Below are 26,778 nucleotides of genomic sequence, written 5' to 3' on the forward strand. Positions count from 1 at the left end.
CTCAGCCTTTGCCAGGCCCGTGAATCATCAGCAGGCAAAGGACTGGGACACTTTTGTCATCAGCATTACGGGAAGGACAGGGCAGCGTGTGGAAAATACCTGGAGCGTTGGAAGATCGATAAAGATGTGCCTGTCAAGCCTCCCAGGTCTCATCAAGGCACTATCCAAGACATCAGCACGGTTGGTGGAAGCCAGCACTATAACGTGATCTGCGGTCCCCATTCCTGTAGCAAAACAAGCAAAAACAAACGTGAAGGTTTCCACCACCACAAAGAGCAAGCACACAAAGGGACGAGGCAGGGCAGGATGCAGAGAACATCTTACACATCTTTATCACAAAGGATGTATTTACAACATCCTTTGAGGCAGCTGAGGCTGAGAAAGTGTCCTGTTCACTAGGAGCACGAGGCAGGAAGGAACCTCCCAGGTCACCCAGGCCAGTCTCTGCTCCTTGTGGACACTCTGAAATTCCCTTTTCAGTTACTTAAACCCCAGCCTAAAACTCTTTTTTGGCCACATGTTGAAGTTGCTCCAACTAGAAGCCAGAACAGAACCGTTGTGTTCAGATGAGCTGGGATGTGCCTTCTCACCCCCAGCCCTAAGTCAACTCCCGCTTCTTTAGCTCCAGTTGTACAAACAATTCTTTTTAGCTGAAATAGCATTTTCCTCCCCAGTATTTCTGCGGAAAGCCCGTTCAGCTTTCATTTACTTTTAGCCCTCAGTCACAGACAGATCACCAGGGAAGGGACAGGCTTCCTTCCGACCAGCTCATGTTAACGTAGAAATAGAAGACGTAGCCTTGCCACCCAGCAAGTGGCATATTAGCATGAGTTGATCTGCGTCTTTTCACTCGCCTTTTATCGCTCCAAAGGCACCCAGGCATCCTGCAGAGCCATGCAGAGACCAGCCCTGCAGAACTTCCCACAGACACCACGTAGGCAGGGGCAGAATGTGCCCCGGCAGCTCCGCAGCGATTATTAGCAGACACCAGCTCGAGCCACAGCCACAAGGTTTTGTCTCCAGGTCTTAAAGATGAAGGGAGCATCAGGATTTACAGGCTTTGCCAGAGCAGCACGGAGGCATCAAAGGCAGACAGGACTTCCTGGGGAAGCCGGAGCACTAACAGCTGGAGGAGGGCAGAGCGGGGCAGGTGGTTGCGCTGCTTGGGTGGGGAGCCAGGGATGATGTTGAATCACCGAAGCACGCTGCTTATTTATTGCATTCCACCGGGTGCCCAGAGGGCCCTGGTGTGAGTCACCTGCTCCGAGCCGATTCAGCCGCCCTGGCACGCAGCAGCCTTCCCAGGGAACGGCCGCGTTCGCCCTGTGTGCTTCCCTCGCTGCCAAGTCACACGCTGCAGCAAGCGGCTTTCTGCACGTAAGCTGGGTGGGTTTCAGCTCTCTGCAGCTTTGCCGAGGAGCTGCCAAATGTGTCAGCGTACAAGAGCTCAGCAGAGAGATTAAGGTTACAGGTAAGGCAGAGGACTGGCTCCGTCAGCTCGCACCGCAGCGAATCTCCGTTCTTCCTCCCTGCAGGATGCTGTCTGAATAAGCTCCCGGCGAGGATGAAGCCGACCACTCTTCAGGCAGGCTTTACGCCGCGCTCTGGAGGGTGATAAACAAGCAGAGAGACTGGCAGGCACTTGGGGGATAGCAAGCTGCCTTCACAGGGTGGGATTAGATGCTACAGTACATTATCAGCTTTGCAGCTGGGAGGACGCGGCCTTAAAATAGGTCTGACTGCTGGAACAAGCATAATAAAAACAGAACCGCTGAGTGCATCCTCCTCACGTCAGCTTCTGCCCCACTTGCTCTCCAGCCCGCAGCCCAGCGGTGCAGAGCAGCCCCAGTAAACCTACACCAGCAGCCCCCGAGCCCCATCACAGCTCCCAGCGCCGTGGCACCTGGCATGTGACGGGCCTTGGCTTCCACAGGCAGCCATCAGCCACAGGAACAGGCTACGAAAACACCACCTCAGCCACAGCAACAAATTCAAAGCGGTTCTGAACATTTAGCCCGAAAAGAGCCTTCGTATCTATGAAGCTTACAACTTAACCCACTTCAAAAGGAAAGGAGAAGGGGGCACTTGAATTGTGAAGGGCTCTCCCTCCCCACTGCCCTGATGGGCATCCCATCTGTGGTACTACACCGTCCTTCCCCAGCCATTCGTTATAAGAATTTTGGCCCTCATCTGTGTGCAGTGCCCCTCAAACTGGGTCACAAACCTGCACGTGGCACAAGCCAGGGCTGAGGTCTCCTCTGAGGACCTCCGGCTGCCACCAGAAGCAGGTCTGTGTTTTTGTTCAGAAAGCCAGGAATCAGCCCAGGCCTGTTGGGCTCCTCTCGGATGCACTCAGAACGGGGGAGATATTTGGGTCACGTTCCTCTTCTGCTTGTTTGCGGCTTGTGAGGGGAGATTCACTATTCAGAGCGGGCACCTGTTCCGACAAAGGCTGGAGTATGAGCTGCTCTGCTTTTAAAACAGCTTCTGTACACATAGACTCCATCCCTGTCCCTCTCCCACCCCATTCCTGGGGCTTCCAGAACCATCAGAGCCATGAAACCAAGGTAGCTCGCAGGAAGAGCCTCCAATTGCTCTAAAATCCGCACGCCAGCGTTAGAGCAAACTGCATCCTGTAACAGCTCTTGGGGCCCTCGTCCTTCCCGCAGCTGGCAGAGGGGGATCCACGAGGCTCTGACCCTCCTCGTCCTTCCCCACCTCACCTAGGAGTCATCTCGTTCCAGCGCACGCATTCCACAACCGCTGCTAAGCTGATGATTCACAGATCTACTTCTGCACTTGATTTTTATTTTTTTTTTTTTCAAACGAATAGCTCGACTCAATGCCGCGGTGTTGCCTTGCAGAAATTCAACCACCAATTTAAGCTAAAAGCAGCTAAAACAGCTCTCAACCTCCCCTTTCAAGGTTCCTCATTAGAAACATATGACTCCCCCGCTTATGCCTGGGTAAGCTGTCAACCTCCTTAAAAAACAGAAAAATATTCACTGTCCTCCTGAAAACTCTTCTGTAAGGACGGACACAGCACTTCAGCATTCATTTCGGTACCATGCAGCCAGAGAGCATTTCAATAACACGAGCCAAGATCCACGCTCATGTGTACACCCAACAGTAAGCCCGTGCTTCTTGTACTACCCCGCCAGTCCGTGCCAGCTGTCTCTCGTTTGGCATTATAAACTCCTTGGGCTATTTTTTTTAGTGTGTTTGATAAAGCACTTAGCTCAACGAGGGGCTTAGTCCGTGATCTGTACGAGACACAAATAAATAATCACAAAGCAATATAAATTTAAAAATAAGCCAGGCAGCACAGAACAAAGAAGCTTTTTTTTTTTCCCTAAGGCTTTCAGCATACACTGAGGACAATATTTACCTTCTAAACGGATTTGTTCCCTCATTTCTGAACTGAGACTCACCAAAGCAGCACCACTCTGGAAACAGCACCTGATTTCTACAGCCCACAAAAAATCAGCCATTGTCATTTCCAGCACTGAGATGTAGGCTGCACTGACCACGTATTCCTGAACAGATGGCCCCCATCTGAGTCAGCGTTAACCTGTTGCCAGTTCACCTTGCAACCACCAAGAGGAAAAAAACAACCAAGCTGGCATCGGCATTCTGTGTCAGTAATGGCCTTTCCATGGAGACAGCGTTACACAGCCACAGCTGGAAACAGTTCTGTTTGCTCCACGAGCAGCTATGTGCTTGGCCAAGATGCCTGAGTTAGTGCCTGTGCGAAGCCCCATGGAATCACATCCCCATTTCTGGTAACTACACAGCACTGTGGGCTTCAGGGAGGTTCCTCTGATAATCAGGTTTGTGCAGGGTTATTTAGGACCCACTTAAAGCTCATTCCCCTCCTTCAAAAACTTCACAGCACCTGGGCGAAAGCAGAGAGAGGCCTGGAGGATTTCTGCTCAGAAGGACCACTCCACCCTGCTTGTACCATGCTGTGCCCCAGCTTGCAATTTCTCCTTCTGCAGCACAGGCAAAGATCCAGAATTACAGATCATCCTGCATGCAGCATGGAGGAATACCTACCCTCTCCTGAAAACACAAGTCAGCTTCTCTCCTTGAAAGCCTAAGGTTGACCACACAGCAAGCTCCAGGATGCAGCCTTACTGCCAAGCTGCAGGAAGAGCAGCACTTCACTTCAGCAGGGCTGCACCCACTGCTCCCCTCTGAGCATCCAGCAAAGAGGAGCAAGCACCTTTCAGCCCTGAGGTCTGGAGAAAGAGGGATGCTCTCAGTGCAGGACTTTTAACTTCTCACATAAAGAGTCTGATGAGCTAAGTGTCACGTTTATAGTCGAGGCAAAAGGCAGCCCTGTCCCACAGAACAGCAGACTGATACAAACATGCCCTGATGGACAAGTAGCCATCCTACACCTCGCCCTGCAACAGAAGGATTTAGCAACAGCAGCAGTGCAAGTTGGGTCAGGGCAGCAGGCTCTGACAGAGTTATGACTAACACCAGACAAAGGATTGTTCTTTTTGGCGCTTGCATGAAAGCGTCTGAGCAAAGGGTTGATTCCATATGTGGCACAGCCAGCAACCATCCAGAAGCGTGGCATCAAACCGGGACTTGTCTGCAAAGCTTCCCTCTCCCAGCTTAGACAGGCATCTTACAGCCAGGCAAGAGACGTGAGAACAGGTCAAGGGACGGGAGAATGAATATTTTCCAGTCCTAATGTCCCTGTGGGACAACTAAACTTCAAACCTTATCAGACTTTAAAACACCACCTGTCTCAGAACATAGCAAGTATTCAACATTTAATGGTCAGCTGGACCTAAATGCTACCAGCTATGGACAGTAGTGTCCTCGCTGCCAATTCGTTCTCTTTTGGTTTCCCGGTATTGTAAAAAATTCCTCTCCAGCTGCCAGTAGGAAAACACACTCCTGAACTGAAGCCACTTACTGTAGGAAGAGTCTTTGGGGTTGCTGCCCTCTGCCAGCCAGCATCTCTAATGCATGTTATCCACTGGTTTTGTTCGCAGGTGGATGCTCCCCTGGTGTTGTTGCACATTCACCCTGAATGTGACACTACAATTCTGACTCAATCTTTGGAGTACAGTCACAAAAACAGCTGGCTCCAGGGTTTTAAGTCTACTAGATATTGACCTTTAATCCTTTTGAAATCTAGATATTTATATAGTTTTTTCTTTTTTCTCCACAGCTTATTCACACCACACTCTCAAACATCTCTCCTTAGCCCAATGACTTGCTAGGCACCATCAGCTCTGGAGGAGTCCTGCCCAGCTCTCCAGTGACAGACGAAGAGATGCAATATAAAGCCTTCAGAAACAGGGACTAACAATGGGACACTGATTCAGCCTAGTGCTTGGGGAGAGTCCTGGGAGATCTGCAGAAAAGCGTAATTCAGTGTGAAGCAATTACTGGACACACAGCTTCCAAAAACCCTGCGCTGAACAACAGCTGCTGCTCTTCCTCCGTACTCACTGCAGCAGCTGGTGAAGGGGAGAAAGAGCAGAGAAAGGACCCACTTCAGCTGAGTAATATGACAACCTCCAGAAACAGAACAAGGCCAGCCACTGCCACAATGGTGTGCAAATAGAAAAAAAAAAAAAAAAAACACAAAAAAATGATTTTCAGGTGTGAAAGTCCCTAAGCTGCAGTTCAAGCCCCAGTTATCATTTGTCATACAGAGAGGTTTTTAACAATGATATGACTAAATCATAACGCTGGGCTTAGTCCTGGAAATGCTGTGAAGTGCCAGCTAGCCTTGTCCCAGGAAAGAGGGAAGCGAGGTTTGTTTCACTGCAATGGTAAATACTCCCCCAAGAAGAAAACACCAAAGAGGCACTGCAAGTTCAAACAGGACAGCAGCCCAGATCTCCGAGGTGGTAAGGGCCCAACTACTCAGAGACAGAAATACTGACCATCCATTTCTACCAGCAGCTGGTTCAAGGTCTGCTCCTCCTCAGCATTGGCAAAACCAGATATGTTGGTTGAGCGCTTCTTGCCCACGGCATCGATTTCATCAATGTACACGATGCAGGGCGCACGAGCCTGGGCTTCTCTGAAGAGGCTCCGAACTCGGGCAGCTCCAAGACCTGTAGGGGAAGGGAAGAAGAAATGAGCTTCACAGCCATAGCTGTAGAGCATTACCAGCCCCCTATTAGATATATGACCCAGGCAAACCCTCAGTGTGTGACAGTCCCTCTCTCAACACTCCAGACATGAAGAATTAGTCAAGAACTCATCTCTTTAGCCCTTAAATACTGCTTGTCCTGAATCGTGCTGGCTTTTAACTGAGCTCCCAAAACTGCAGGGACTCTTCAGAGCTGCTGTAAGAGGAGCTCTGCTCCCAGCTCCAGACCTGAGCTCCTGGTCCTTCCACAGGTTAGGAGCAAAAATATTCAGCACATTTCCACACACAGACCCTCGTTGGGTCTCAAGAGACGTAGGAAGGAAGGAAGAAGACTGAAATCCCTGAGCACAGAGAGACCATACTTCCTCCCATCAGCAGGGAGCAGCAGAAAATCCATCAGCATTCTCAATATAAGGAAGGAAGCCTCAGTCAATGGCTTTAGTAAGTAGAGGCAAGTCAGAGATGATGCTTCCAGGTGAAGAACCATGGTTTCCCATTGCCAGAAAGAAGCAACTAGCTATTCAAAGAAAACGTTTTAGGTACCACATTATTATCTATCCACACTAATGCTGAAACCCTTTTATATTTTCAGCAGCAATATCCAGCAAAGCAACACAATCTCTGTCCTTTACGAGGCCCAGCCAACGCTCCCCAAGTAACCTCCACTCCCTTCCTCCCACCACGCTTACCTCCTATCACCTCCACGAACTCAGAGCCTGCCATGGCCAGGAACGGTACTTGTGCCTCCGTAGCCACCGCCTTTGCCAGCAAGGTCTTCCCACAGCCCGGCGGCCCAAGCAGTAAGGCACCCTTGGGCACTTTAGCTCCAAGCTGAAGGTAGCGATCAGGATTCTGTAAGAGCAGCACAGCTGGGTCAGATCCACAGCCAACACGAGGCATCTGCACAAGGATACGGTCTCCCAGAGCTCCTTGATGCTGTTCTCATCCTGAGCAACCCTGAGCTCCTAATGGGAGCAGCCACATCTGCAGCCTGTTACAGAACTGGAAATAGACACTGAGTCATGGTGATCACAGCACAGAAATTTTCAGCTTATTTAGACAGAGGCTGCTCAGTATCGTGCAGGATGAAGAGAACAGACCCTCCTCCCCAGGTTAATTCTAACCCAGAAGATGGGCAGCAAGCACTTCTTGTGGTCTGCTCTTAAATACCTTTAAGTAGTCCACAAATTCTTTGACTTCCATTTTGGCCTCATGCATTCCTGCTACGTCTTTGAAACCAATCCCTTTTCCGGATTTTCCATCCACAATGGTGAAACGAGCCATCTTCAGCTGGTTCTGTGGGAGGCAACACAAATGCTGAAGAAGTGCTTTGACTCTGGACAAGGCAACAGCCTGGAAAGGCAGTTTGCTACACAGCACAGCGCAGGCATAGCCACCCCCAACAAAGAACATTACAATGCCCACCAGTGCATCGTTGTTTTACTAACTGCTGCTTTGGATACTTCACAGCCAGGCTGCAGGATTGCTGCCTCACGCCTTATTCAACCACGTTTTGTTGGGAAGAGAAAGTAAACCTGCAATAATCCCCCCAACCCAGCTCAAGTCCCTGTAGACGAGGCAGAGACATTTATTAAAATTGTATAGAATGCCCAAAACTTTATTTGGGATCTTCTCCCTGATTTTTAAATTCACTGATCCTTAACACACTCGGGATAGGTGTAGCTTTAAGGAACATGTATGGATGGTAAATATCAGCAGTAAATAAATTACCAATATTGCCTTGTAAACGTATGCAAACATACACTTTGGACCACTGTCCAACGCTGCCACCAGCTCCTACTACAACACAACCCGGGGACAGAATATGGGCTCTCGAATTTAACAGGCACCACGTTTGAGCCTTCTGGTGTGTGTTAAGCCAGAGTGACAGCCAAAACAAGGATTTAGTTAAACGTCCTACTTGTAACCGCTCACCATGTTCCTCTGAAAACAGCTACTCAGGATTTTTTTCTGAGAAGAAAGTTTATAACTTCTCATGCCTTGGAAGCAGCAGTTTATCCAAACAAAGAGTTAAACACGCCGGGCCTAGCTGTCCCCACTTATGCAAGGGCAGAAACCAGTCCTCAAGGCCCTCATTACTTAACACTTCTTTAAACTACTCTTTTCTCCCAGGCAGCTGCGCCCCTTTGTATAAAGAGAATCCCAAAGCCAGAAGAGAACTACAGAGGAGAGCGAGTGGGAAACCTAACAAGGGACTGAATTCACCACTGTTTTCATCCCCAGATCCCTGCGGTCAGTACCAGTGCACCCAGAGCTGATTTCTACAGAGTTTCATCAGCTGATCCAGGCAAGGGTGGAGGATAGCAGGAGATTTAACTGATGTTGCAAGCGAGGCATGTGGCGTGAGGGGAACAGGCCAACACGTAATGAAATCCAGAATCTGAACATATTTTATAAATTGAGAATTCATTTTGCAGAAAGCAGCAATTCCTACTCCTGGCTGTATGGGAGGCATATTGGCAGGACCCAGAGAAAAACACCATCTGCAGCTGCAACTCATTAACAAGCTTTGAAAATAGCAGAGCAAACTGGACTGCAAATTCACTGAGCTCAGCCCTTCCTGCCATTGGGGGAAAGAAAGGGCCTCAGCTAAGGCCAGTTACTGTACAAGCGAGTCAGATGATCAGGACAGGAAAAGATGCAAGATGTGTCAAGACTGAGGAGTCCCTGGCATCGGTTTATTCTCAATCTGTGTTGACTTTGCTGGGGAAAGGGGAGGAGATTAGGCCAGCAGAAGGCAAGACTACTCACAGGCTGCAAAGCAACGTAAAGATGCAGGATACTTACAAAAGCGTTGAATCCTCCTGCCCTGCCTGCGACCCTAATAAGGCGGAAGATGCTCCACAACATGGAGACAGCCACAAGTGTCACTATCAGGGAAATGACATCGCTGAAAGGACAAAAGCAGGACAGGTCAGAATTGAAGCCTTCAGCCACAACTCAGTAAATGTCACTCACTATTTTCAGTATTTTAAAGGTCCTGACATTTTCGGCAGCCATGAGCATCTATGACTAAGAAAACAGCACCTTGAAATTTTCTATACAAAACCAAAACCCCCAACAATTACGTAACCTGAGAAGTTAAACAGAGGACACTGGCACATACTGCTCACAGCTGTGGAAGAAATTCCTCTTCACCATTCCCTGCAGAGGCATTTCTACTTATAAAGCAGATAGACCTTCGGGCAGCCAGATCACAGCCAGAGCAGGAGCTGGGGACACTGGCAGCCCTTCCCACGGGAGCTCACCGCAGAAGACCTGTGTCCCACGATGCTAGGAAGGTTCCAGCTCCCCCAAACCTGGCAGAAATCCCACTGCAGCTCTCCCATTAGGAGAGTCGGGTTGGCTGCCCCTGCTCAAGTCTCCCAGAAGTCCTTCACAAGGAGCTCCTGCAGCAACCAGCACAATGAATTTTCTGGATCCTTTCAGTACCTCTTGGGTTAGAGGGGAGCCACGGAGCAGAGCTGACAGGGCAGGTCTAATGCAGTTACAAGACAAACGTGCTGAGGACAAAATACCCTGTGAGCTCTGAACAGGGAATACTTCTAATAAGAGGAAGACTGATCGGACTATCAGAAGGCAGGCTGGGACTGGAGGTACCCTAACTAAGCTCCTTGTTCTGCTCCACGTGCCCTGCTTGAGCCTGTGAAATGCTCTTGCCTCCTCACACTTCTGTTTCTTATCTTTAAACTAGGAGCATGCGTTCCACCTCTCAGGAACGGATGATTTACTGAAGCAATGGGAGCAGCACGTGCTGTATACCTAGCTGCATTTGTCTCCCCCGAGCGAGGGCTCCTAGGCAACACTGGAAACTGAAAATCACCTACAGTTTGGCAACTATACAAACAGGAGATTCATTCTGAAATGCATCAAGGGCCTGTACCTGACAGCAAACTGAGTGCAAGCTCTAAGTGCTCTGCACCTCACAGCTTCAAACTCCAGACTCTGAAGTCTCCTGAGTCTTCAGACCCTAGAGTATCTCTTTAAAAAACAGTATTTTCAGACACAGGGGAAATCAGCCCGTGCTGCTACATAACTGGTCAGTGTACTCGTCCCATTACACAAACTGACAAAAATTAGCAAGTTATGAATCCCAACAGAAGATTCCATGCTGCGTGATCTATTTAAGAAGTTTGTCTTCACACAAATCATGCATTCAAAGTGTAAAAAATGTCACTCAGAGGACAACCAACTGGTCAAAATCCTGCAAGGGTATTTTCTCACATACAAACATGACATTTATTTCACGTTTTGGTAAGACATCCAGGAAAGACACCGTGCTCCAAACCCCACGAGCTACTAGAACCCAACGCTGTGCACCTCTGCTTAGCGTGGTGCACAAGCAGGTGCCCAGGCCATCTCAGCAGGTAACGGCAGCAGCACGGAGCTATCCTTCTTGGTTGTTAGGGCACGGGATTTCTTTCTTAGCAGACAAAGTTACTGTGCTGCATCTCCATCTCTAGGACTCTAGAACAAAATACTGGTTGAGAGCTCTCCAAAGGCCAGTCCCTCTGCAGACTTGCAGAGAGCATCTTTCTGCATCAGCACAGCCCTCAGTGATGGAGGTGGACTTGTTCAATAGCCCAGTGAGCGAGCTTCACAGGTCTCTTGTTCTCTGCGCCCCATAAATCCTATCTTGCAAAAATAAGCTGCCAGCCTTAACAGAAGGGCAAATAAACCTTGTGAGCAGCAAATGACCACAAAATATAAAATGAAAGCACAGAACAAAGCCTAGCCAGTGCTCTGTAATCTTCTGTCAGATTTCTACTTCTTGCTCATCGCAGTTTATTTCAGAATTAAAACCTTTGAGCACTGACATTTTAATTATTATTTTTAAAAGCAAAGGATCCCGAGATCCTTTCAGGTAACAGAAAGGGGCTGCAAATTTAATAGGAGTACTCCTCCCTCAGTGAGATTTTCTATCTTAGCATCAAAGCTGCTCTGCTCAGTATGTGGCTCACAGATGGAGCGAGCACCAGCACAGGCTGTCCTCTGATCTACAGCTGCTGGAGAAACAGGCCAGAATTAGGTGTTTATTTTTACAGACTGAACCACCACCACAGGCCTTCCTTGAAGCATTCTACCAGGGGACAGCTTACTGCACCACCGACATTCTCCACAAACCAGGGCACAACATCACACTTGTTGAGTCAGGATTTCTATCTCACGTTGCACTTGAATAATGGATTATTGCAAGGACAGCAGCAACTGACAGACTTTGCTCAGACCTGCTGACACTGACCCCAAATATTTTGGTTCACTACGTGCTGCAGTTCCAGACATCTCCTTGAGACCCTCACGTCTGAGCCGCTAACACACATCTAGAGCATTTTTCAAAGACTGCCTAAGTGCTCCAAAACAGGGACCACTTCTTTTTGTTCTGCATTTACATAACATGTAGCTGGAAGGAACTTTGCTCTTCAAGTGAAGGATGCTGTTGCCAACATAAGATCAACAGTGAGCACGAGTTTATATCATACTTTCCATAAAAGCCAGGGTGTTTGTAGGAAACAGGGATTCTCTCCTTCTCATCAATATTCAGCTCATCCTCCGCAGCTCTCAGCTTCTCTTCAAATTTGTCAATGTTTGCCACCCGCATTGTGTACAGCAGGGTAACGTTCTGGGGACATGCAATCAAAAGCAGCAAGAAGAAATTGTAAGTGTGGTATAAAGACACAACAATGAGCAGAAGAGGTGCACGAAACGGAGAAGTCAGATAAAAGTTAGCATTGTTACATCCTTTGTTTTCTACAGCAATGAACTCATGAGCAGGTAACTGATGCTGGGCCTCCAAATCAAGTCAGGAGCACCTCATGGCTTTCTGGCACCTTATTGAAAGCATAAAAGCCAAGAACTAAGTCTCAGCTCTCTAGAAACAAGGAGGTGCAATGACTTTGTAGGCAGACTGGAGGATGAGGTTAGTACTATAAACCTAGTTAAGATAGCTTGGGTCCAGTCAAAGTTTTACAATACATCTGGAAAACTACATCACTGGGCAGGAAGCCTTCTGCATATTGTTTCTGTATCCCTCTCAGAAATTAATTTCATCCAGCAGTTTGCAAAATGGATCATAAATCGATGAACTAAATGGGATGTACCCAAGAACAGTATTTTAATCTCTGAGGCTAGTTGGTAATGATTCTTGGTGGCAACTCTTGGAAATAAAGCAAGCATGTGATCAAACTTTGCTTTTTTTCCCCATTTTGGAAGATTTAAGAAGGAAGTCTGATGGAACTTGACAGAGCAATTGAAGCTAAAATCCAAAACAGGAGATAATTTTTAAAACTGGATCTAGAATTAAGAATTTACAATCATCATCTAGATACCTTCTGACATTTTAGTCTGAGCTGGGAAAAACGAACTATTGAATTTCCCCAGCTTTTTAAACATTCGTAATGTTTCCTTCCATGTCACTATTAATTATTCTTACAGTTTAAAACAAAAATCCCAGTGTCCAGGTTGGTAGGAGTAATAAAAGCCCCCTGAAGTACAAACAACAGGAAGCAAAAATTAATGAAAAGCAAATTTACCAGCTAGAGTTTTACTGAACATATAATTCATTAATTCAGTTCTTTCCAACAGTATAATCTAAGATCATCAACTCCAACCAGAGAAAGCCACTCACGACTTGTCCATGCGGAGTTCCTCCAGGGTGCAGATAAATTTCTACAATATCACTTTCTGGAACCACTTCGATCCTCTGGACCTCCCCCTTTGACAGCATCTCATTGATGAAATAATTCCAGGAAATGTTGGTCCCTTCTCTGTTCTCGCTGACGGTGAATCGAAACATCAGCACTATTAACGTTATGATGAGGAGTGCCCGCAAGCGTTCGAGGTGCATCTGATTCTCCCTTTTCCTCCGTTTCTCTTCCTCTAAGAAAGAAAAAAGATCAGGAAAAGAGACATGAGCACGTAACTGCACAGCTTTCTGACCAAAAGAAGGGACATCTAAGTGACAAAGACTAACACGACGGAACCTTTAATGCTTCTGTCGCATGGTTCTCTGGAGGCACTATACTCAGAGGCAGGACCTGACTCTCTCCGCACAGGCCATTTCCTAGCTTGGCTCACAAAGGTAACAGGAGGCTGTGTGACTTGCCCAAGGTTACACAAGGGAGTTGGTTTTCTGGGTTACGTTTCACTTCCAGGCCTTCCTGGCTTCTAGGCTGTCAAGCCACAGGGCCCCAGCTGTGCATACGGAACAGCAGCAGGGCAAAAGCCTGGTTATGAAAGCACGAGCAGTCACGTGTAAGCCTAGTGGTTGCCTGGAAGGAGACACATTTTGCATCCTGATAGCCAGCAATCATCTGCTTGCATCATGTTGCTGCTTTTCCAATCGAGGCTGTTGTACCACATCTACATTCAGCTGCTCCCCAAAGCCCCAAAAGCCACGCGGGGAGGCACTGCGTACACACGTTGCAGAGGTAACGGAGGATTGCCTCTTCATTTTAAGTGGTGCTTCAGTAAGAGGAGGAACTGAAGCATCGGCGAGCCAAAGAAAGTCCCTTACTTCCAGAATTTGTCATGCACGAAGACCAACACCCATCTCTAACATTTTGAGAAGCTCTGACCAGCGTTCTGTGTGTCGGGGCAGTCCGACTGTGCTCCAGGAGACTTCAGATGGTAGTAACCCACTGCCCCCATTGCAGTGACCCCAAGTACCATTCTGCTCGAAAATGAAGGACCCACTTGCCTGGCCTAACATGGATGGATAAAATAATAAAGCCACCAGACCTTTGCTGCTAAAAAAATCACTCAAGTATGACTACAGCCCAGTTCTAATTAACACGCCTCTACGCTGCCTGGTCCTCGGGCTGTTGCTAACGTATCCACTGAAAAGAATATTAGGAGTGAGTAAAACCAGTCTTAGTTTCACTGTTAAATCATGTAGCACGGTGCTGAGGGATAATTGCTTCCTGGTGAACTGATCTGCTGGCACTCTGCACCACGAGACCAACAACAGCTCCACTGCCTAAGAGAGAATCAGTGCTTGCAACAAATCGAACGCCGCACAGGAAGAGGGGAATGCAGCTTACCTCTGAATCAAAATATACTGCAAAACAATCTCATTGTTTGCTGCACGTTTTCTCCCCTGCTACGTAACCACCTTAATATTTAAGCAGGCTTGGTAACTCGTCCACGTTAAGGATCTGTATCAGCACTACATACTAGAAGTGCTTTCCCACCTTTACTGTACCAGTGACATAGGAAGTGGTGACACGAGAAAAAGGGACGGCTGGTTTGCAGTATTTGCCACCAAACCTTTTCTTACAGGCTCCCAACATTGGTTGTACTGCATAGGCAAATTCTGAATTCTGTGGTGGCACAGTTCAATGTCAGCCGCCAGCAAGCAGTTGAGTTGTTAAGCTGACAACGAATATCTTCCTCTTTCCAGTTCTATGTGGAACTTCTCAATATATAATTTACTGCTCCTTCTTGATATACAATTCAACATCAACAGCAAGATGGCATACATAAATACTATTCTACCCCCAGAAATAAATTAATTCCGTACCACTGGACTGCTAGTGCCTCTGCCTGCTGCAGCCCAGATTAGATTTATTTGCGAATTCATAACAAGAGTTCTGACACCAGCATTTATCACTAGCCACCAATTAGACCCTTATACACACTGCAACAAAACCGAGGGACAAACATATGACCCAGTCAGATGCTAAAAAAAGTACTCTGTCCTTCAGATACACAGCGTCATTTTTCACTCGTTTCCTCGCTCTGCTCCACATCTAACAGGAAAGGCTTGTTCCTAAATAGAAACAATGCAGCTTTTCAGATAAGGTCGCAATTTCAAAACACGGTGACAAGCTCAGACGCCGCGTCCAGCCCATCCACTTTGTTCTCTGATGCCATCTCCTCACTCCTGCGTTATCTGCTAGATCCAGCCTCATTAGAACAAAGCAATCCGTCACAAAACTGCAGGCTAACATCCAGTAGTTTTATTAAGAAAAATTAAATGTAGCATTGTAGAGGCCTTAGCCTGGGCATTATCCTTAACTACTGAGCAAGTTTTGAATAAGTTGATAGGAAAAAGGAACGACTAGAAAAAGGAGTTCTGACTTACAGAAAGTGTCCAGCTCCTGCTATGCAAGTTCCTTGCTTGGAGATCTGAATGAACTATTGCTAAAGCACTTCTTTGTGTTAAATTTCAGACAAAGTCAGCGTGCATGTAATATGTTGTAAAGCACGCATTCACTGAGGACGTTATCACAAAGAGAGATCACCACAGGGTAAACGCTAGCCATCAGATAGCTCGAGACAAGCAGTGTCTGGGACACAAGACTTGTCTCAGATCTTTAACCTACAGCTGAATAATTTCAGAAATTTCTAGAAAGCTCGAAGACAACACAAAGCTTTCTTCCACCCTGCATTTAATTAAGGACAAAATTAATCTAATCCTAAATTTATGTAAAATATGACCGCCTTTACAGTACAACATTCATATTGCACCATAAGCCACCCCACAACACTCAGTAAATGAGAACCAGGAACTGGATGTGACACTTGCGAGCAACAGCTGTGGGAATACTTCCAGCTCTTTAGTCTCCAAAAGCCTCCATGAAGCAATGATTTGCCATTAACCCCAAATCTGAACTCTCTGATTAAAATCTTGCAAGGGCTGCACTGACAGTTTGAAGAGTTCTTTTTAATAATTACTGCAGAGATGAGCATTCCCCCGGAGACACGGGGTAGCATTCCACCTCCCAAAGTCAAGCTATCCATTAATCACCGGAGAAAAGAGGCCGCAGAACACAGCATGTTACTGTTTACTAATTTTAACAGCTACAATACCTCAAGGCGCTGTGCTCACAATCACCCTGTGTGGTCTCGCAGACCACAAGCACCCCAGCCTCTGAGCTCTGGCTTCCTCAGCGAGGACTCGGCGATACCTGCGCTCGCATCCGGATCAGATGCACTAAGGTAAAAGTTTATCACGTAATCTACAAAAGCAGCGTGATGCTAACTGCAAAGGTCTGGAGCCCTCCAGCTCAGCCCTCACTCAGAAGTCCCGAAAACAGCAGATATCCATGTAAAGCCCCTCGAATCATCACCAGCCCCTGCAAGCATCAACAAGTGCCATAAAATGAATAAAACATTTAGGTCTTTGTTATGCTTCTGGTATCACTGACAAGACAGAAGAAAGAGGCCTTCCATCCGGAGCACTTCTGACTCCTTTCTTAAAAAAAAATCCCCAGGCCAGTAGATGCAAGACGTGGCCTCAGCTGGGGGATTTCACAGCTCGAAATCTGCACCACAGAGCCTGAAAACACGCCTAACCCAGATCCTAGAAACGCTGCACACACTTCAGTTCTTGGGAGACTGCAGGGAAAGAAATGTACTCACGAATGAGCAAAGAATTTTCCTTACAGAAGTGGAAAGGAAGAATCAAATTACACTTTTAAAATGGAATGCAGCTGTTGTCAATCTACAAATAGCAAAATGTTGCTGACAATACCAAGACTTGCAGGGACACCCACAAATCAGCTCAAATTTGAAAAGTCTTTGATGAAAACCTACTGGTAGAAGATACAAGGATCAAAACACTGGCCTGTCAGAAGTTACGCAAGGTTTTTGTCTCGTACACAGCAGATGTTCTCCTTCATGTCCCTGCTCCTTTTTAGCACCCTGGAATTCCTCTTTCCCCTTCCCCCAACAAGCTTAAGGTATGGAGTGGCCACTGACTTCTCAGCAGCATCTGGCACGCCACGTAACTCCCTAGGTATCAGAACACATTTAGAGAGATAAAATTCAAGAAGTTCTGTATGTTGGGGTGCCTGGGGTTTAGACAGTGCAAGATATAAAAAAAAAAAAAAAAAAAAAAAAAAGAACCACCAAAAAACAGTGTCTAGGAAGACCAACTTAATAAAACTTCTGAGCAAGTGCCCTTATTAACACAGCTAAGAACTCTTCAAGAATCTATTTTTAAACTTGAGCTCTGTAAACCACTAGAAGCAGACACTTCCACCAAGAAGGTAAACGAAATAAGAAATAAACAGCTTCCAGCTTCAATTCGTATTAACATTTAGTTCTTAATGAAGTCAGTGCTCTATACCAAAACCCCCAAACCACAACTCAGTAAATACCGTTCCCCTTTGTACAGTGGCAAAATTAAAGCAGAAGACAATGAAATTATTTGTACAGGATGCAAAGGAGCACATAAAGAGAATCAATTTAATGGCCTGATTAAGCTTTATTCTACCATCAGCCAAGACAAAATCCCTCTTCCAACTCGTTCATAGCCATGGGCTTGTACGGTCAGTAAGTTACAGGAAGTTTGCAGTACCCAGAGATGAGCATTAAGGCTGATCTTCCACACTCTCCACCCGCGTCCTTCACACACACACAATTCATGCCATTAAATACATTTTTGGCACATACGTACCCTCATCCTCCTTTGGAGATTTCTTCTTGAATCCTCCATTCTTATGGTTACTCCCTCGAGAGCTTGAAGTACTGAAATAGTAAGTGCTACCTGCAAGCAAGCAGAGTGCAGCAGTTACCACCAAAGACCTCAGGCAGCAGCAAGAGAGGTGGAACAAGGATGGCAGAGATCCACGTGAGCTCCCAATGCACAAAAACCTCGGTTCCACACCCACCCAAGTGCACAACTTAGTTGGTGTGCCATGGAAATGAAACAGCCTCACAAGAGGGAGTACTGGGAGGGACAGGCTCCTTCAGCTTCCTTATACAATATATACTTCTCGACAATCCAATCAAAATATGAGTTTGCTCAGACATTGTTTTAATAGAGCAAAAAATCATTTGGAGAAATTCCTTCGGTACTGACACATTTACACATTCCCCAAGGCATAACCAAAGTTAACACTGGTGGGGTCAGCAAAGAACAGCCTCACGCTAGAGCTGTAAATGCACGCTAAAGGAAATTATCTGCTGGAGTTCAGGCAGGGTTCTCAGTAACACTGTTAGGATACTCTCATAAAAGCCAAGGAAGGATGGCTGCAAACAGAAAAACCCACGGTAGCTGCTACAAAACAATTACGGGAAGGCTTTTTTGCCAGGAAAATACAAACATTTCAGAAGCAAGGCAACTGACTTAAGGACTGTAGTTTCTTTTTCTCATGGCGTTTCATGAAGGCTCTGGAAAGTAGCAAGCCCGGAAGCTGGACTGCTTGTCAGCTGCTATTTCTACCAGAGGATTCATAGCCATTTGAAAGATTATGCATATATTTTTTCTTTTATTTTTAAAAAGGGGGCAAAACAAAACAAATTATTCCCTCCTCCTCCTCCCCCCAAAAAAAAACACTAAAACTCTTCAAGGTAAAGCAGCTTGCTCTCACCAGGCCCGCGGCAGTCACAATAGCAGGGCCCACTTTTGTTCACATCTCAAAAGCATCAGCAAAGCTGCCTTCCCAATTTGAAGAGAAAAGCGAGAAGAATAATTGCCTTTGTTTTACAGCTTTGTGCTCTTGCTCTAGGAATTCAGATAACAGCTCATAACATACACTTCCAACCTGCTCCAATGCGAGGCTTTTAGCAAGGTTCCATGATTTGATTTCTGCCTAAGGTGAATGACATTTTCTTCTTCGGCTTTGCTAATGAGGCACAGGAAGACTCTCTAGTTTGAAGTCTGCTGTTTTTAAATTAGCTTTTAGATCTAATGACTCAAGTGCTTACTTAATCACACCGAGCTCCTTGCGGAAAGATGCCATTGCTCATCTCTGCCACCAAAAAAACTAGAACCCCTGCGAATGGCACTCTGCTCCCAAAGCCAAGAACAGGACAGCTTTATTTCAGTTTCAGGAATTAAAAGTAAGCAAAAGTCAACACTCTTACTTAGTAAGACCTTTTTCCCCCTCCAAGTTTCTCATCTGAGTTGCTCTTTGGGACTCACCTAAGAGATTCCAAAGCCTGACTGGATCTCGAATTATTTGTTGTTTCAGTAGGACTCCACTGAGACCTTGAGATGTGGGGGAAAGTGTTTGTGACAGAAGGCTCTGAAGAGGGAGATAAAGGAGAAAAAAAAAAAAAAAAAGACAGCTATTGTTAAAGTTCTGTGACTGCTTCTCATTTCTGTATCCCATGAGACAGAAATTCCAAAACATCAAAATATTGCGGCGAAGTTGCAGGACCAGCAGGTGTAAGCCCCAAATATTATTCCTGATTGTGCTGTGAACTTGCCACGTGATTCTGAAGATGTTGTTTATAACCCAGTTTAAAGTAAGCGCATGTATAAATAGAAACATACATTCAAAATGCTTGGAATCTTTTTCCTCACTGTACTGCTGCTCCTCACTAAAGATATGCTAGAAATCAACTCCTAGAATGCAAACAAACCCTCCCACAGCAGGGAATGTGAACAACTACTGCTCTGTAACCCTGCTGCACAGGGGTGAGGATAACACAGCTGTTTTCCCCACGGTCATTCAGCAGCAATCCTACAGCTTATAGCCACATTTAAGGGCAATTTCTTAGCATCTGAGAATTGATAGGAACTAATACCCTCACTGAACACACCTTCCCCCTTCCTCAGATGGGGCTCCCTGTCTCGCTGTCCCTCTCATGCACAGAGACAAATTTCTGTGAAGCAGAGGTGGGACAGGAGCACTGACCGGGCCAAAATCCCTCTATTTTTCCCTCTGGTAGTCAGCAGCACAGCTGGTTGTGTCTGCCTGAGAGGGCAGCCTCTTGGGATCAGTACTTTTTGGAACAGCACAGCGATGACAGAGCTGTGGTGGTAGAAACCCTTGACATATTTCACGGAGTGGTCTCAGAACCGTTCTTCCTTCACCTCCTTGGTCTGCCCGTTCCCGTTCGCTGCGCTGAGGCAGAAAACGGAGTTAAATCACGCCGCAGGCCCGCTTTAAGCAGGATCGTTGCTTTCTGCACGATTTCAGGGCGTTTGTTTGCACCACCAGCAGCACAGCAGGGCAGGGAGAACCCACCCGCGGTGCCCAGCGGCAGGGTGGGAGCGCATTTAGGGCACCGAGCCGCGGGGGGGGGGGGGCAGCGGGACGGCCCCACAGCCGCGGGGAGGGGACCGGGGCCGGTACCGGGACCGGGGCGGGGGAAAGGAGCCTCGGCAGTGCCAGCCCCAGCGCCCTCAGGCCGCACCGGCCCCTCCTGCACGCTGCTAACGCTTCACCCGCCACACGGCACCGGGGTCCCACCGGGGTCCCACCGAGGCCCCCCCCCGGCCCCGCCGCCGCCCTCCCGTTACCTGCAGGCCCCGGGGCTGCGGGCGAGGCCGTGCCCAAGCCGGGGCTGGCGGCGGGGCGGGCCGCGGCCACGCGCAGCGCCCCCGGAGCAGCAGCAACCGCAGCAGCGCCATGGCCCGGGCCCGGGCCCGGCCCCGCTCCGCCGCTGAGGGCCCGCTGAGGGGAGCGCCGGGCTACCGGGAGGAGGCCTCAACGGGGCCGGAAGCGGGCGGTGAAGGCCGGGCGGCCATCTTGGAGGCGGGCGGGCAGCGGCGGGGCTGCCATGCCGCAAGATGGCGGCGGTAGCTTGGCTCCGCCCCCATCATGGCGGCGCGGGAGGAAAGGGGGGCGGGGGGCGGCCGGTACCGGCCCGGGGATGGAGGGCACCGGGAGCCCGGCCCGGGGGGGGCTGAGGGGAACCGGGCTGTGCCCGGCCTCGGCAGGCGCTGCTGAGGGAGAACGGCCCTGCACGGCCCTGCTGGGGCTCACGGTGCCGTCTGAGGGGAGCGGGGGGTGGCGGCCGCGCCTGAGGCACCGCCTGAGGCACCGCCAGGGATCCTCGAAGTGGGACGAGCTCAGACGTGTTTAGCCATGGAATAAATCTAAATATTCAGGGCGTGTTTCCAGCCACACGCCGGTTGTCGGGCAGGTGTGTTGGCTCTATTTTCTGAGGAGGAGCCCCCCCGGCGCGTGTGGCAGCTCCTGGCACCACTGGGCAGTGCAGGCAGGCGGTCCTGGTGGTGGTACAAAAACCCCCTCACGCTTTACACCGAAACCAAAGTGTGAGCGGTGTTACAGCCCCCGCTACGGATAGCACAACGGTCAGCGCATCTTAAGTCCCTGATCCCGAATCTTGTGTAATCTCTTCCATATTGCCCTAGCTGTGCCCGGCGGAGCTGGCAGGCCTGACGTCCCCCAGCGAATGTTTCTGTGGGGCAGGAAGGCATTTCAGAGCACAGCCTGAACAGTTTGTCTCCTCACGTTTCCAATTATTCCGCCTTCCTTCCAATTCAGGGTCAAAAATGCAAGTTTTGCGCAAAATGCTGTGCCAGTCAAGACCATGAGAAGCCCTCCCCATGGCTCACCCAGAACACCAGTAAAAGCGGTAAGGTGGAAGATCTTAGGGGCAGTCTTTTGCTCCAGCTTCTGGGGAAGCAACTTCAGGTGCGGAGCCTCCAGAGTTTTCAGCCTGTGGGCCCATGGCAGCCTGCAGAGTTCCCCCTGCACCTGCCCAGTGAATGCAGATCCACGGCTTTCCCCAGGAGCCTGCGCTAAGGGTGGCCCAGGAGCTGGAGAGGTGCACAGGTTGTACTCCAATAATGGCTGGTTTAATCCATAAATCAACACAAGTCCTTCAGGAGCTGCAGCCCCCTGAGGACAGGCTCTGACAAGCCCTTTGCCAGCTTCTGTCTAACTGTGCCCATCTTCCTGACCCGGCTAGGGCGAGCTTTCCATTGCTTCTGGCCCCATAAGCCCTGCCTGGGCCCTCCTGCTCTGCGCTCACACCAGGAGTTTGGCCCTGAACAGCCCTCACTGCACCGTGGTGCCCTCCTGCTCTGTTATGACAACGTTCAGAGTAAACTGTCTCCTCCCAAACATCCCCTCCCTCCTGCCACAGTTACACCCTTCTCACCCTGCTCCCATGTACGTTCCCTTTGCCAGGCCTGCAGGTCTATCTCCAGCCTCCTGCCCGCTTCCTTTGACGTGCCATTTTACTCACTTTCAAGAACTCAAGTCACATTTCTTCCTTCTCCTGTTTTTCTGACCAGGATGGTTTCTGCAGGTGTTTCTCCCTCCCCTCTGGTGGCTCTGGGACAACTTTAGTGACTGTCGATGGTTGGTTCTCCCAGCTCACCCGTCCTAACGTATCTCAGGTGTTCTTGAAAGTGAGGTTGCAGGGCTACATAAAATAATAATAAATAATTATCTGTAAGAAGGATCTCTCCCTTCCCAGCAGGTCTGAATTAGTATCCTCTTTCTAGAAGAGTCTCTTAGGATGTTAATTGTCATCTGCCCCCTGGGATGTATCTAAGCAAACCTTCTACCAGCAAGGTCTATTAGCATGTTAATGTCCTCCTCGCTCCTGGAAGTCTCTCTGTATCACTGGCTTAATCGTCAAACAGCTTAATTTACAGACACAAAATTAAACTGGTTGCAATTAATCTCTACGGGCCGGTCATAGCTCGAGCTGAGCACAAACACGGGCCCCGTGCAAGCCACGCCAGCCCTCACCAGCACCGTCCTTTGCTCGCAGAGACGAGCGTCACGTCCTCACCCAGCACGCAGAGGGACCCGTGGTGGGAGGTATTTTACACTCCAGCTACATTTGGAGGAGGAAATGGTTCCTCTGGAAATGCTGACTGAGGGGGGAGGCTTCCTCTAGCTCGGGCTGTGCCCACGGAGGCGACAGGCACGGGATTTCCAGTGCGGGCACAGTGCGACCGCAGCGAAGTGCACCAGGAACCAAGGGGCCGAGGGCCCCAGCACTGGGGTCGCAGCGCCCTGCACCTCCCGCACCTCAGCTTCCCTCAAGGCGTGTCACACTGCCTCCGCCGATTCTGCGATTAGACCTGTTGCTAATTAAGCACGCTCTATTTTTAAAGGAGTTGCATCACTTAAATAGACTTGGAGCCCAACTGGAAGCGACGCAGTGCAGTTTGCTTAGACAGGGCTCCACTGCCTTCTACCAGGCTGACCCAATGGGGACCCAAACGTGCCTCACCCTGCCTGCCTTACGGTTCTGCTGCAGCTTCAGGGGAGCAAACTCGCACCCACTGAATGATGCAGGGCGCTGGAAGCTGGATGGACCCAAGCTCCAGCACAGGCTGAGCCTGGTGGGCTCGCTGACTGCCACAAACAGCGTTTGAGGGCTGCGGGGCTCTTGCTGGGACCCTCTGAGCCAGAAGACGCCGGCCTGGATGCAACCGATCTGCCAGGACGGGTTATTTACAGACACACCACGTCGCGGCAGGTGACACAATTCCCATTCCTCCTCTCACACTGTGCCTCCGAGGCGAGCAGATGACGAGCCACCAGGAAAGGGGGTGCTGGGGTCCGTGCCTCGCTCGTGCCAACACGAAGCAGTGCCAGGAGGGAGAGGCGAGGAGTTTTGCGGCCAGCAGCCACGGTGGCTGCCCTGCGAGTCCGTGCGTGGGCGGCTTGGGCCGGGCCGTGTAGGGGAAGGCAAGCGCTGTCCTCCCTGCGTGTGCGAGAGGTGACCTTGGGGAAGGTGGCTTCAGTCACCGGCCCCGGCCTGGCAATATGCTCTGCTGGGAGCGAGCCAAGGCTCTGAGCAGACAGATCTAACCTGATCCAGGCTTGGCCTCACTGGGACGTGCTCCAGCCATGACATCACCCGGTAATGCTACGTGTATTTACTACTGGGGGAAGGTGCGGGATTGGAGCCTGAAATCCCTGCTTTATCCCCTGAGCAGGTTAGGGACAGGAAGCAGCATTAGCAGCCCCAGCCGGGTGTTCTTCAGGCAAAGAGGAATCAGGTTCTGCAGCCAGCACAGCCCTCAGCCCTGCTGTTTGAGAACTCACATCTCCTATTTTCACGCTCCCCGTGGGATGTTCTTGCCACCTGAATCTTGGGGAGCTCCTTGCGGGGTGACCCCCCCTCTTAGCTCGGACTCATCTCACAGCACTTTGCAAGCAGAGCGAACGGATACCTGGAGTCAGGTATCCACTGCGCCATCCGCAGACGTCACATCAATAATGAATCAAGGGATTAAATGCAGAGCTGAAGCAACCAGAGGGGAAACTCAGACTTTTAAAAGAAGTGAAATGTTGCACGTGGAGCGGCATGGGGCCTGAAATTCCACTGGGGGCAAGGAGGGCACCCCAGCCCGTCAGGCAGCCACGGGCTTCAGGCCTGGCCAGGACACGCTGCTGGGGCATAGGCTTGTGGCTGTGAGTCACTGCTGAGGAGCAGGCAGTTTTAGACAGGTAGGTGACAGATGGCTACAGGCAGGGGATCAGAGGGAATCAGCAGTACGGCAGCAGCGCCAGGACAGCTGCCCGTTGGGGCTTGGGAAGCTCTAGGACAGGCAAGGTCCGACGCTGTGACAGGGACACGGGCACCTCGCTGAGCTTGCAGGGGCAGAGCAGGAAGAGGGGACTTGCTCGGTAGGAACCAGAGCTGTTGGAGGCCATGAAGGAGCAGACTGCTCCATGGGAATGCTCCCGGAGAGCTGCTGAAGCACGTAGAGCTCAGGCCAGGCATCCATCGGTGTGCAGGGGGTGCCTGAAGTCAGCTCCAAGCCCCACGGACCGCTCAGGAAGCTCTGTGCAAGCAGCCGTCACTCCGTGCTGCTCAAATCCAGTGGCAAGCTGGAAGCCTAAAGCCTGTCATTAGGAATCATAAAAACAGCAATTAGAGCAGAGCGGCACGAGTTCACGCCCAGACCATCAATATGAGGCATTTACCCAGCAGCAGGGGACCGCCGCCCTCGGAAATCTTCCTCGGCTGGGGACGCAGGAGGCCTGGCGCTCCCCCTTGCCAGCCACATGGGCACGAGGCTGTTTTATTGAGGAAACCCGGGGTGGCGAGTGGAGGTCGGGAGGTCAGAGCTGTGCTGCCGGGAGCAGCAGCAGGACTCCTCGCCGGCCTCCCAAACGGCCGCCTCTAAACGCTGTCTCGTTTGCCAAGCCCATCTCTCTGCCGAGTGCTAATAGGTGACATCAACTAAACCACGAGCCAAGCTTAAAGTGCGGGTTCTTCTAATCAACGTTCTCCCGAAGCTTTTTCTCTTGGCCTCTTTGATCTTGGCGCTTGACTGCTCACGCAGGATTTACCCTGATGTTTGACCGTAGTAGTCCTCAATCACTTGTATAACCTATTAAAAATAAATGCCCATCTTTTCCCATCCTGGTAGGCGCTGAATCAGCAGAGAGCTGCACCCACGGTAGCACAGACGGGCTCCTTGCCTTGCCATACAGGTGCTGCATCGCTTTGCTGTTGGGAACAGAGGGCTCTGAGCTGCCAGTGAAGGCTGAAAGCACCCCACAACTAACTACAGGTTTTAGACATAGAACATCCCAAGTTGGAAGGGACCCACATGGATCATCAAGTCCAACTCCTGGCTCCACACAGGACCACCCAAATATCACACGATAGGTCTGACAGCTGAGTCCAAACACTTCTTGAATTTCGTCAGGCTTGCTGCTAAGATCACTTCCCTGGGAAGCCTATTCCAGTGCCCAGCCACTCTCTCAGATTTTCCCTGAAAGAAGCAGCTTGAGAAACCATATAATGTACATAATCTATCATGAAAAGCCAAGGAATCGCATTAATTAACAAAAAGTGTAAGGACGATCCACAAGCAGAATAGAATTGGAACTAACTGCCCTGCCCTCTGGGTGCAACCACTCCTGCTGCTATGCCAGGCTGTACCAACATGAAACAAGATGTAGTTAGCTGGTAGGGCAATGTTTACAGATCACAGTTTGAAATCCTAGGTTTTGGAACTTCATCAAGCTCTCTCATACAAGACAAGATTTTTGCTGCTTCTCCACAGAGCAGCAAAGATTTAAACAAGAAATTCTCTGATCTTAAGGGGCAACTAGTATTTCAGCTGTCAACTACAGAAAGGAGCAGTACATTCCCAACGTTTATATGGCTAAACAACTCTTTATATTTTTATTTACTAAATGCATTCCTCTCTTCAAAAGACATGCTGAGTCTTTCAAAGCATAACTTACATTCACCTGGAAAACTTAACTTTATTTCCCTCCTAAATATCGCAAATAAGCCACAGGGAGCAGAACCACGAGGAAGGGGCCCTGCAGAGGCCCATCCCGTGCTGCAGGTCAGGAGGGCGCAGGGAGGGCTCCAGCTGCTGCCGCCCAAAGGCAGCACCAAGATTGGGGAAGCGAGAATCCTATTTCCCCTCAGCTTTGAGCTCTGAGGCCACAGGGAGGTTGTTTGCAGTGCTTTGGGTGAGGCGTGACGAGAAACCCAGCGAAAGGGAGGCTGGCAAAGGGAAAGGAGAGCCCCAAAAGCCCCAAATCTTTATTTTTGGATGAAAAATTTGGATTTTTGTGATTTTTGGGCACTGATAAACGGGGCTGAGGGCGAATCCCCCTCACGCCACTACACGGGGCGCAGAGGGGGGGGGGCCCTGAGGCGCCGCCACCTCACGGCGCTGCCCCCCGGTCCCTCCCACCCACCTGTCACTCACAGCCCCCCACCAATGAGCACCGCCGCCGCCGAGCTACGTCAGCCAATGGCGGCCGCGCTGCGCCCCTCCCTCCCCTTTTCCCCCCCCCCCCCCCCCCCCCCCCCCCTCACCCCCCCCCAACCCCACCGACGCGCTGACGTCGGGCGCGCGCGGCTCGGCCAATGGGCGGCGGCGACGCGGCGGGCCAATGAGCGGCGGCGTCTCAGCCAGCGGCTCGAGCGGGCGGCAGCGCTGCGAGCGGGGCCGGGCCGAGCGGAGCGCAGCGGGGCCATGG

General features: G+C 49.8%; 1 protein-coding gene across 2 annotated transcripts in view; it reads right to left on the reverse strand.

Moving 5' to 3' along the window:
• SPG7 (SPG7 matrix AAA peptidase subunit, paraplegin) overlaps positions 1-22,112 on the reverse strand; it is a 33,289-nt gene extending 11,177 nt beyond the window's left edge. The window contains exons 1-10 of one of the 2 annotated variants that reach the window (XM_084533003.1): positions 22,043-22,112; positions 19,020-19,122; positions 17,550-17,639; positions 12,774-13,024; positions 11,629-11,768; positions 8,936-9,038; positions 7,298-7,423; positions 6,817-6,979; positions 5,916-6,089; positions 100-224 (exon numbers count right to left, since the gene is read on the reverse strand). In XM_084533003.1, the coding sequence (XP_084389129.1) occupies positions 100-224; positions 5,916-6,089; positions 6,817-6,979; positions 7,298-7,423; positions 8,936-9,038; positions 11,629-11,768; positions 12,774-12,992 (1,050 nt within the window). In that variant the 5' untranslated portion in view covers positions 12,993-13,024; positions 17,550-17,639; positions 19,020-19,122; positions 22,043-22,112. Of the gene's footprint in view, positions 1-99; positions 225-5,915; positions 6,090-6,816; positions 6,980-7,297; positions 7,424-8,935; positions 9,039-11,628; positions 11,769-12,773; positions 13,025-17,549; positions 17,640-19,019; positions 19,123-20,345; positions 20,584-22,042 lie in introns of those variants that run through there. The other variant, XM_084533002.1, reaches the window with a different exon arrangement.
• Between the last annotated feature and the right edge of the window lie 4,666 nt (positions 22,113-26,778).

The sequence above is a fragment of the Aythya ferina genome (assembly GCF_964211825.1).
Source record: "Aythya ferina genome assembly, chromosome: 12".
NCBI lineage: Eukaryota > Metazoa > Chordata > Aves > Anseriformes > Anatidae > Aythya > Aythya ferina.